General features: G+C 44.0%; 1 protein-coding gene across 2 annotated transcripts in view; it reads left to right on the forward strand.

The window, feature by feature from the left end:
• Window positions 1-12,367, forward strand: part of GALNT14 (polypeptide N-acetylgalactosaminyltransferase 14) — a 610,663-nt gene extending 598,296 nt beyond the window's left edge. For both annotated transcript variants that reach the window (XM_030196114.1, XM_030196115.1), the window contains exons 13-15: window positions 3,820-3,964; window positions 9,111-9,230; window positions 10,438-12,367. In XM_030196114.1, coding sequence (XP_030051974.1) covers window positions 3,820-3,964; window positions 9,111-9,230; window positions 10,438-10,596 — 424 coding nt within the window. In that variant the 3' untranslated portion in view covers window positions 10,597-12,367. The remainder of the gene's footprint in view (window positions 1-3,819; window positions 3,965-9,110; window positions 9,231-10,437) is intronic.
• The last annotated feature ends 248 nt before the right edge of the window (window positions 12,368-12,615 follow it).

Raw genomic sequence — 12,615 nt, forward strand, 5'->3', positions numbered from 1 at the left:
AATCTGAACCAAGTTCCCTACATGTACGATCTGAAATCCAGTTCCACAGCAAGACTAGCTGTCTAGTCATTGGATTAACAATATCATATCTCCCCATCAGCTTACTAGTCACCCAGGGCAGATAGTGCAACCTGACTCATGTCACAAATGTTTGTTCTAAGTAGACATATCTCTTATGCTCTAAAGAATGCTGCCAATCCCATAGATGGTGTATCTGAGCAGCTTCATAATATCTCTGCAGGTCAGGGATTCCCAAACCACCCTCAGTTTTATGCTTACGCAAAATTGAAAGCCCCAAGAGGGGTAGGGGTGTCTACCCCACCAGATAAACCTAGTAATGTCCCATTGCTATTGTTGGATAATATCCTGTGGGATGTGTACAGGGAGAGACTGAAAAAGATATAGATAACGCGACAGAATATTCATCTTTGTGGGGGTCACGAGATTTAGCCTTCCTGAGAGGTCGCATGTGAATGGAGCGCCAGTGGGAACCTCATAAAATCTTGCTGAAACCTGCATTTCCCCTTACTAAAAGCACCTGGAGTGCAGGACATCATGTTCCCCAGCCTGAGGACAATTGGGGAGTTCAGTTGGAGCCCTTTTTACTGAGGAATGTCCATAACAAATCAGAGACAAGGTCAAACAACCCACAGGTAAGATGGCAGAGGAGCCAACCTCGTTTACTGTGCCTGCCAGAGAATGGATTCAAGAAATCACGCTCTCGGTGCCAGCAGCTCTAGTGGACAGTCAATAAACTGCAATCTGCTGTTGATGAGCTGAATGAGAAACTTAATTCTCAAAACAGATGGATATCGGAGGTAGAGCAGAGAATTTCCATGCAGAAAGACATCAACTCTCACATGGCACAGCAAATCGTAGAGCTAAAAAAGGAATCTATAAACTTGCAAAATAAGGTGCAAGAACAGGAGAACAGGAGCTGGTGGAATAACTTGAACTTGGTAGGGCTCTCAGAAAAAGTGAGTGACAATAATCTGTACCATATATTTACCAAATGGATTCCCGAGAAGTTGGGTCTTCATCCTGAAGCCACACAGTTTTGTTGTTAGAGGTCACACAGGATCGGGCCTAAGTTCCTGGAGGTGTGATGGCCGCACAGAGTAATTGCCCGCAATATCTACTGGAGGGAGAAGGAGGCCATTCTTAGGGCATTCCGCAGAGCTGGCCTGGTGGAATACGAAGAGGGGAAGCTTCTGTTATTTAATGACTATTCTGTCTATATGGCTTCCCAGAGAAAAATTATGGTGCCCTTCTGTTTGGAGTTCCATCGCAAAGGAGTGCAATTTACACTGATGTTCCTAGTTAAACTGCGAGTGTGGCATGCTGGCAAGACCACAACTCTGCAGACAGTGGATGAAACGAAGGCATTCATGGACAAGCTAAACACTGCTGGTTAGCGCTGCGCATGTGGGTACTCAATTAAATATGGATGGGCAGGTCTTATAGACTTGTTGGGAGTGACACTTTGATGTTATTATTCACTGAGGGGCAGGAAACATGCAGGGGGCAGTCGGGGATGGATGTGTTTTGTCATAATGCCGTTATATCGCTCCATGGTGCGACCGCAACTTGAGTATTGTGTTCAATTTTGGTCGCCGCATCTCAAGAAAGATATAGCAGAATTGGAAAAGGTGCAGTGAAGGACGACTAAAATGATAGCGGGAATGGGACGACTTCCCTATGAAGAAAGACTAAGGAGGCTAGGGCTTTTCAGCTTGGAGAAGAGACGGCTGAGGGGAGACCTGATAGAGGTATATAAAATAATGAGTGGAGTGGAACAGGTGGATGTGAAGCATCTGTTCACGCTCTCCAAAAATACTAGGACTAGGGGGCGTGCGATGAAACTACAGTGTAGTAAATTTAAAACAAATCGGAGAAAATCTTTCTTCACCCAACGCATAATTAAACTCTGGAATTCGTTGCCAGAGAATGTGGTGAAGGCGGTTAGCTTGACAGAGTTTAAAAAGGGGATTGACGGTTTCCTAAAGGACAAGTCCATAAACCACTACTAAATGGACAGGAAAAATCCACAATTCCAGGAATAACATGTATAGAATGTTTGTACGTTTGGGAAGCTTGCCCGGTGCCCTTGGCCTGGATTGGCTGCTGTCGTGGACAGGATGCTGGGCTCGATGGACCCTTGGTCTTTTCCCAGTGTGGCATTACTTATGTACTTATGCCTCCATGAATTGAGTTGGGTGGCCTTTGATGGGAGGACTCCCTGGCCCGGGCACTACACACTTTGCTTGGGTCTGGTCTGGTTGCTCTTTAGCACTTTGGGGCTGGATTTGTTGCTCTTTGGTACTCAGGGGAGGTGAAGACACTAACAAAGTCACCAGGAACTTTTGTCTGCATCAGAGAAAGGGGATCCTCGTACATCTTCTTGGGTTATGTACATTTTGCCTTTCTTTTCCATCCCGTTGTCCTGTTAGAGACCTTTATCAGGGATTATGTGTCTCCTGGAAAAGCCATGGGAGAGGCTTGGTGCCTATCTGGGTGAATGGTGGGCAACCATTGCTGGACTAGTGAGTTACTCAGTGATTGTCATCTACCTTTAGAGTTGGGACTGAGAGGGGTTTCTTCGGGAATTGGAGAACCAGCTGGAGCTCCATGGGGGGGGGGGGGGATAAAAGGAGGTTGCATGCTAGCAAGCACCCATGGAAGGAATGTGGGAGTATATTCTAGTAGGGGAGGCAAGGTTGTGGAAGGGGGTGGGCAGAATGTGAGTGCGAATAAGTGTGTGTGTAGTTTTGAGAGTGAGCCAGAGTTGTCACGAGGGTGCAGTAGTGTTCATGCCTCAGATGGAATGGGTGCGAGAAGGAGACACTGTATGTCAGTACTGTGGGCCGGGGAGCCTAGGTGGGGGGCTCCATCCTGGTATGTTAATAGGGATAACCTTCCAATGTTAATGAATATGCTTACAGAATATGGCTGATTTGCATGTACTCATTCTTAATGTGGATGGTATAAACTCTCCTGTGAAGTGCACAAGGGTGTTTAACTTTGGAAGAAATTAAAAGCAGACACTGTTTTCTTGCTGGAAATGCATCTTACTAGTATTGAGCATGTTAAACTCAGGAGAAAATGGGATGGGGGAGGTTTATTATTCGGCCTTTAGTGGTCTTCAGAGAGGTGTAGCGATTCTCCTGCACAAGCAGCTTCCTTTTCATTTACATAAGCAGTTACAGGACAAGAAGGGCAGATTTCGTTATTACACTAGGAGAGCTGTGGGGCATGAAACTTTTGTTACATAATGTTTATGCTCTGAATGTCTACTGCCACAAGTTTTTCTCTACTCTGGCAGCCAATTTAGCAGGCTATCCAGAGTATAAGTTGAACATAGAGGAGACTTTAATATCATGCGGATCTCTCTGTGGATTGCAAAATCCCTAAGAGTAGGGGGAAGGAGACATGATGACAAGGGAGTGAATGTTCTGCCTCAACACCTAGAGCTCTTGGATGTCTGGCAAGTATGGAAACAAGCAGCAGGGAGCAGCGGCACTCCATTTATTTGGCTGGTGAGGCTCGGCATCCCCGCCAGCAAAGTAAAAGGGAGTTCAGGAGGAGGCCTGAGCTCAAATTTTGGGAGCCAGCTGTTAAAGTAGCCACAGGGGCCTGCTTTAACAATCGGTTCCCAAAATTCTTGAAAATGTAACAAACCGCTCTCACAAGCCAGTGTGAGCCAGTTGCAGCACACCACTGATTATAGGGAATTAGGGTATATCTAATAAGATGTGCAGTGGATGGAGCGAGTCACATAACATCACTGTAGCCCATCTGATTGTGATGTTATGCCTGTAGGATTCCTGAAGAATCTCAGCCTCAAGCTGGAGTTATCCGACAGAGGAATAGGTGCCTAGAGTCCAGGAAGACAGAGAACCAGGATGTTCCGGCCTTGGTTTTAGCTACCTGCATCAACACAAAGGAGACAACAGCAACGACTCAGGTAAGATAACTGCTCTTGGAGCTGGAAGCCAGACTAGTGCACACACACATACAGACATCTGCATGCACACATTCCTATGTACAAGTCTGACCGGCCAAGATTGGCAGCCAGATTTGGCCACATGCAACTCTGGTACATCTTTGACCGGTCTGACTAATTGGCCAGCGCTGAATATCGGCTTGGCCAGTCAAAGTCAGGCTGGCCAAAAATAAACTGGATATGCAATGCCGGTCTCTGGAAAGTCCCGGCATTGAATGTCCTTTCTCAATGCCAATCGCGGGAGTTAGCTGGTCTAAGTCCCACGGTCTGAAAATCGGCCTCTAAACCTTTAGAATTATGTTAATTATGGGCGTAACTACCATATTTAGGTGAGCACATTTTCACCTGCCATAAAGCTAGAGTAAGTTCTCATGTCTAAAATTGCACGTGTAACTGCAGACTTCAATAATATTGTATAATGGCAATTAAGCGAATAATTGCTATTATACAATTCATGCTTAGCACACACGCCTTAGTGCCTGTACAGAATTACCCCTCCCCCAATGCTTAAGTGTAGTTTTTTAAAATCAGTTAACAGCGTTATCTGTATGAACTTAGTAGCCTACATCCAGCTCGCTTCTCTCTGCACCACATTCTCGATCACTTCCAGTGCCTTCCCCAGAATTCTGTCATGTATGCACATTCCAAAAAGGAATGTGTCCAAGACCCCACCTTCAGTTAGCTTTTCACATCCGCCTACATGTTCAGTTTTGCCCCTCTTTCGTTTGTAATGTAGTAGATGATGGCAGATAGACCTGTATGGCCCATCCAGTCTACCCAACAAGATAAACTCATTACATAAGATATGATGTGATACTTCATATGTATACCTGATCTTGATTTGTCCTTGCCATTTTCAGGACATAGACCTAAATCTGCCCGTAATGGTCCTTCTTCTAAAACTTCAGAAGTTGTCATCTAAGCCCCTGAAAGGCTCCACTCCAACCCACCATTCCAACCCATCCAAATGAATTCAGCCACGATCAGAGCACAGACCATCGAAGTCTACCCAGCACTGGCTTTGCTTCCCAATTACCAGTATTACCACCTAATCTTGGCTAAGCCTCTTTGGATCCATTCTTTCCAAACATGATTTCTTGTGTTTATCCCATGCATTTTTGAATTCCATTACCATTTTAATCTCCACCACCTCCTGCAGGAGGGCATTTCAGGTATCTACCACCGTCTCAGTGAAAAAATACTTCCTAACATTATTTTTGAGTTGGCCTACCTTCAACCTCAGTTTATGTCCTCTAGTTCTATCACCTTTCTGTCTCTGGAAAAGGTTTGTTTGCAGATTAATACCTTTCAAATATTTGAACGTCCGTATCATATCACCTCTATTTCTTCTTTTCTTCATGGTGTATATGATCGGGTCATCAAGTCTTTCCTTGTATGTCTTGCTATGGCTGTCTAACATCTGGAGACATTATTTCAAGTGGCATTAGACAGAAATATTTAGAAAGGCAACAGGGGGCAAGCTAGTTATGGGAGGCAAGCCAAAACAACATTTCCACACAACATGCCCACCATCATATCACCCACCCCTCCCCCTCCACCCCACTTTTAAATTAGCAGTTTAAGACACCAGGGCCTTGTTTGCATAAAGAAACCCTACACTCCAGCTAGTTTCAGCTACCAGGTGAAACTGCCATTGTAATTGATAGCGTCATTCAATAATTTTTTCTGTGTGGGAGTGAATTCTGGATTCTCTACAAGACTGAACAGAATCTCAATATAAACCCTGCATCTCCAGTTCTGTATCACAAACTCCATATTCCCAACAATGGAGCTATCCCCCTTACAACTCACCATACAAAAATATTCAGATTGTGATTATCAACTCAGGAACAGCACACACACACGTCTTCTACTGCCAGCCACTTTGTTTAAAGCAGACAGTTTTTGTTTGTGTGGTGACTCTACAGGATGTTGAGACAACCTGTCTTGAACATTTTTTAAATTTTGGGTGACAAGGGCCATCTTTGGTGGCTCTAGCCCCAGAGTCTGCTTTCAAATAGGGCTAGACACTTTGCAAAATATCACACAATTCTACAAAAAGACATTGAAAACCTATATAGAAAACTTACCACAACATAATAGTCTTAACTACCTATGAAAAGACAGTGCTACAAATATAATACCAAGCCCTACAGGAACAATATAGCTACTGTTGGGAAACTAGAACAAGATGCACCATGCTAGCAAACTCTTTCAACTCACGCTAGGGCTGTGCCGAATGTTTGTATTTGATTCAATTCAGCCCTAAATAGACCCACAAATACATTATTTGTATTTGGCTGAATAGTGATTTAAATTTGAATATGAATAATCCAGGGCTCTACTGTACTAAAGCCTATGGAAATAAACACTTGATCTCTTATTTCATGTTGCTTCTTTTATTGTTTGTTATGTTAAAGCTCAATGCCCATTATTCCTATTTGGTATTCGTATTCGGTCGAATAGTATTTTTTGTTATTCATATTTGACTGAATATTAAAATATGCAATTCAGTATAGCTGTACCTCAGTCACATGTGCAGAACATGGACAGACCCTCACCTGGTAGAAAATATGGGACCACAAAATATTCTGATTGTTTTTTTGTTGCCGCTTCTGCACAATAGGTAGAAGATTTTAACATATTGCCCATGATGACCCCTAAATCTTTTTCCTCAGTGGTGACTCCTAATGTGGAACCTAGCATCATGTAGCTATACTTTGGGTTATTCTTTCCAATGTGCATCACTTATTTGGCCACTTTAAATTTCATTTGCCATTTGGATGCCCAGTCATCTAGCTTCCCAAGGTCCTCCTACAATTTCACACAGTCTACATTCAATTTCACAGTTTTGAATAGTTTTGTGTCATCTGTAAATTTAATCACCTCACTCATCATTCCCTGTCCATTTGATATTTCTTCTTTCTCCATATCTACTACCTGTTTTTCTCTGAATCCCTATAACCCCCATGCCCAGCATCTCCCCATTGTATCCCTGTGCCTGTCTTCCACCTGTGTCCAGCTTCTCCCCCTCTGTGTTCCTGTCCCTATCCTCCCTCCATGTTCAACATCTTCCTATTTCTGTGTTGCTATCTTTTCCCTGTGTCTGGAATCTCTTCTGTCTTGTCTCTATCTTCTCCTGTCCAGCATCTCCCCTCTGTAGCCATATCCCTCCCCCTTTGTTCAGCAGCAGCACTTCTCTGTGTTCATCTCTCATGCTGTGTCCAGTATCACCTCTCAGTGTCCCTAGCCCCCTACTTCTCCAGCATCTCCACTCTCTCTGTATTACCATCTCCCCTGTTCAACATTTCCTCTCTCTATTTATGCCCTTACCCCATTTCCAGCATTGCTTCTATGTGTCCTATTCCCCACTTGTCCACCATTGCCCTTTGTGTCCTTATCCATCCCCCTATATCCAGAATCACCCTCTGTATCCTTATTCCCCAGCCCATGTCCAGCATCTCCCTTCTGTATCCTTATTCCCCCCTCCATGTCCAGCATCTCCACTCTGTGTCTGTATCCAGCATTGTGCCTCTGTCCATTTCCTTCCAGTGTCTAGCCTTGTTCCTGTGTCCCTATCCCTTCTCCATCCAGCATCACTCCTCTATGTTCCTGTCCCTGTGCTCCCCCATGTACAGCATCTCCCTTCTGTGTCCCTATCCCTCCTTGTGTTCAGCTTCTCCCCTCTCTTTGCTTTCACCTCAACATTGCCTAGCATCTTTTCTATCCTCCCCCATCTCGTGGTCCAGTATATCTCTTTCTGTCTCTCTTCCCTTCTTCCTGCAACCCACCCTTAGGACCAACATCTCTCCCTCTCTCTTTTCCCTTCTTCCTGTTCTCCCCCACCCATGGCCAGCATCTCTCCTCCCTTTGTATGGCCAGCATCTTCTCTCCTGTTTTTCCCTCCATCCCCAGGGATTCAGCATTTCCCTCCTCTCCTCTCCTCTCCTAGACCTGGCATCTGTCCCTCTTCCTTCCTCCTGCAGACTTTCAAATTTGCCTTGATGGGCCACAGCAGCAACTAACACACATTGCACTGAGAGAATTTAAAAATGCATGGTATACAAACAGGGGACACCTAAATAGAAAGAGGATGGAAACACAACATGGCTGTTGAGGTGTTATCTTGCAAGAGTAGTGGGAATTGAGGTCAATGTCAGACAGACTTCTACGGTTTGTATCCCGCAAATGGCAAAAGACTGAAAGAAGATTTGCCAAATCCAGTATGAGGGAACTGAGACCGATACTGGGCAGACTTCTATGATCTCTGTCCCACAAATGGCAAAAGACATGCCTATATGGTTGGCATGGTGGACTGGAGCCACCTTGTTTGGCAAACTGTATGGACTGTATGGGTCTTTATCTGCTGTTATTTACTGTGTTACTTTGTATGTATTGCCTTCGGTGGATCCCGGGGCTTTCCCTCTGAAGTCTCCCACACATGTGGAAACAGGAAATGGAATCAGAGGGGCGGGATGTGGCAGAGGGAAGGCTCCAGAGCTGGCCCAATGCAGCATGTGTCAATCACTTCTGTGGCCCATAAAGGCAAGTTTGGAAGTCTGGGGGGGGGGGGGAGGAAGAGGGAGAGATGTCCGGACTGGTGGGGGGAGGGAGGAGCGAAGGGTGATGCCAGACCATGGGGATGTGGAAGGGGATGGGAGAGGAAGCAAGAAAGACAGAGATGCCAGACCATAGGGGTGATGGTGGGGGGGGGGGGGGGGAGTGAGGAAGTGGGGATTTCCAATGGCCGGCCATTAGTTTTCTGTCCTGCCAGCCACCAGCTTCCAGCCTTCCTTCCTCAAAATATAGGTTTCTGAAGCTGTTTTTCCATATGAAAGCTACCAAGTACTTACTGTTAAGAAGAAGTTAAAAGCCTGATTGTTCTCCCAATATTTTGTGGATTAAAACTTATTATGAAGTTTTGATTTATTTATTTATTTTTATCAGTGTTTGTTTTATTTTATAGGTCTATTGTTTTGCTTTAAATTGTACACCAGTCAATTTGCGCTGTAGAAAGCAGTAGATAAGTAAATAAATGGAAGCCTTGTGTCTTGAAAACTTTTTTGTTTCCACCTTCCCCCTCCCCTTCCCCCACACACATCTGTAGGAATGGATATACATGCAGACCCAGCAAATAACCCAGCAGCAGCAGTGCCTTTCTGTGCATACACTGTTCCCAGGAACTCAAGTGGTGCTCCTACCCTGCAAGGATGGGGACAGTAAACAGGTATGTCCACTTTTTTGCTTTACTCTATACAAGCCACAATTATCAGAACACAGATTGATGGATGGAGAAACATAAGCATGTTTGTAGTGAATGGTAAGAATAAGGAATTATCACCTTTGGGAAATTATCTGCCAAAGATGCTAGTTTTTGCTTGAAACTCATGGCAGCATATTATAAATGACCCATTGATTTTGCAATATTTTTCAAAAGAATGTGGCACAGTTCTATTTCCCATAGATATCATACTGTAATAAAGGGTTTGTGTGTGTTGTAAAGAACATTTTCCTTTTTTTTTTTAACTGTCTGTAAGAAAGATCAGAAACACCACAGACCCAATATTCAAAGGATTTCAGCTCCTAGCTTTGGGGTCCTTTCACTAAGGACTCCCCACCGATATGGCCATGTGGCAAGTGGTACACTTACCACACAGCCATTTTTTTTCCGGCAAGAAAGACAACCTTTTACCAAGCTGTGGTAAAAGGGGGCCTGCACTAGTGTCAGCGTGTGCTTTTGATGCGCCTGAGGCCCCCTTTTACTGCAATGGGTAAAGGGCTTTTTGGCGCCTAACTTTAACAACCCTTAAATGTCAGAAAAAAAACAGCATAAAAACAGAACATGACTGACCAAGAGCTCCTTGTATTAAGCTGCGGTATAAGGGGCCTTGTGTCAGCGTACGGATTTGTTATGTGCCGAGGCCCCTTTTACTGCAGTGGGTAAAAGGCAGAAAAAAGACATGGCTCTGCATTAAGTATGCACTTGCTGCGTGGCCATTTCCTGGGGGAGCCCTTACCGCTTCCTATTTAGGAGGCGGTAAGGGCTCCTGCGCTAATCCAATAGTATCCCGCTTACTGCTGGGCAAGCCCCTGGCACTAAAAATAAAACAATTTCCCATTACGCTGGTAAAAGTGAGCAATGGGGGCAGCACTAATGCTGGTTCCCATGGTAGGCCAGCGGTAGTGCCGGACTGGTGCACGCCAACGCCACGGTAGCTCTACCATAGCATTGTAAAAGTGCCCTCAAATGACCAAAATATAAATATAGAAAATTGTATAGAAAGAGGCTGTGAATATATAAATAAATTACAAATGTTATAGGAAGAGGCTGTGAATAAATAAATCGTCTGACCTTCCCTGCCTCACACAACAAAGGTTACTGACTAGTATTTTGAGAATAAACTTTATCGCTTGCTCCGTTTTTGTTTTGGCAGAGATGGAGTAAGGTTGGCTCCCATATTGAGCACATGGCCTCCCGGTTTTGCCTGGACTTTGAAATTCTAGGAGACTCCAGTGAAAGTATCAGGGAGCTGGTGATTAACCCATGTGAGAGCTCAGCAATCAGTCAGCGCTGGGAAATGATGTCATCATGACTAACCTCCGGAGGAAGAAAAGAAATGTTCCCAAAGTCTGAAGACAGAGCTATACCGAAGAGCCATGTCCTCCAAAGCCAAACCTTTGAAGTCCAGGGACAAAGGTAGCAGCTCAAGCAGGATAGTAAATACACCCAGCTCTTCATGGTTCAAGGAATGGGACTGAGTTTTATACACCTGAACTGGATTAATTATTGGCCTATTCAGGTCAGTTACAGGAAAACTAACTCAAATATTTAAGCTAGTATCAGCCTTATGGTGCCTAACTAAATGAGCCATGGTGGGCTATGCCTTGGGTAAAACACTGTCAGGAATGGCCTGAAATAATGAAACCTTAAGACTGTTAGACAGATTTTATTGGTCTCAAGTCAGGGATAATACACATATTTCATAGGAAGAAGACATGGGAGGGGGAGTAATATGAAGTCAATCGCACTTCCATCGCTTTAATTTAATATTTTCCTGGAACTCTCTACTAGACTAATGCTATATTGCACATTATGAAGTGTAAATATTGAGGTGTATATAAGGGCTGTATATATACATATCTTTACACGATATATGTTGGAGATAAATAAACTCAGATATATTTTAACAGAAATAATGAAGGGGCGGTAATCCTACTGTTGCTTTCCTCTTTTTTATGTGGTCGATGAGTCTTATATTTAGCTCCACCAAGACTGCAGTTGGTGTCTCACTTATTCAGGCTCAGCACTGTTCCAGAAAGTACACCAAAGGTGGCATTTTAGTTTTTATTCTCATAACTGTATGTTTCTGAAATATAAGCACATTGCAAAAAATATTCTATGATGACTAACGGAATAGAACTTTAACCATTCAGACTTCTCATCGAGAGTAGATGATTTTACTGCCTTTTGAAATTGGGTGACTAAACATGGCATTATATAGAACACATTCTTCTCATGTTTCATGGAAAATTAAAGTAGCAAACAGTTTGCAGATGACACCATTCTGCTGGATGAGCCTAACGTATTTGTGTGACTGGCTTTCAAGATTTATAATTACTTCAATAGGTAACTGCACAATGAACCAATGATACCATTGCCTGTACATATAACTACATTTTTTGATAGATTATAAGAGCATAAGCTATGGCATGCTGGGTCAGACTCTTCTCTGGGCCACTGAAAACTATCCGGCAGATCCCGAATGTACATCCATTGCTTACTACTTAGTCTCAAGGATAAGTGGTGGCTCTTCCAAGTCTACTTGGCTATAGTCATTATTTTAGAAGCAGCATTTACATGTGTAAATTGAATACGCATGCAAAGACTGGTTTTATAAAGCTGCTGTTTGCCCACTTATCACCCACCCAATAAAGAGATTGAAAGAGGGCACTGTAGGTATGGGACAGTGGCATGGTTTGGGCATGCCCAGAAACTAGACATGGCTTTCCCATTTTACATGTACTTCAGCTTTTGTACCTATCCCACAGCATGCACAAATGCCAATTTGAAAGAGCAGATGAAAGGTTGTCTGGCCCCCCTCCCCTACCCCCAAAACAATTACAGCCCTTCCTGGATACCCCTCCCACCCACCCCCAACACAGGTAAAGCACCTTCTACATCTTCCACCCCTTCTAACATGCCTCCAGGGGGTTTCCTGGTAGTATAGTGCAGAGCAAGAGCGATTCCCAGTCACTCATGCTCTATCCAGCATCATTGTTTCAAAATGGTTCCTCTTGACCCTTAGCAGTAGTCTCGCTGTACTACTGCTAGGAATCAAGCTGCCAAATAGCTTTACTTGTGTTGTGGGGGAGGGAAGCTGTAATTGTATTGGGTGGGAGGGGGTCTTGAGGGCTGTAATTTTGTTGGGGTGAGGGGAGGTGATTCCTACCACAGGTTGCTTAACAGTTGCTTATCAGAGAGCAGGTCTTAATTAGGGCCTACTATCCCCATTGCTACAGTTGGGAATCTGTGGTATTCCTGGCTGCAGCATTATATGCTTTCCATTATCAGGACATAGACTTTTTTATGTCTATATTTAATTGCTGTTCTG

Source organism: Microcaecilia unicolor, chromosome 3, assembly GCF_901765095.1.
Source record: "Microcaecilia unicolor chromosome 3, aMicUni1.1, whole genome shotgun sequence".
Classification (NCBI taxonomy): Eukaryota; Metazoa; Chordata; class Amphibia; order Gymnophiona; family Siphonopidae; genus Microcaecilia; species Microcaecilia unicolor.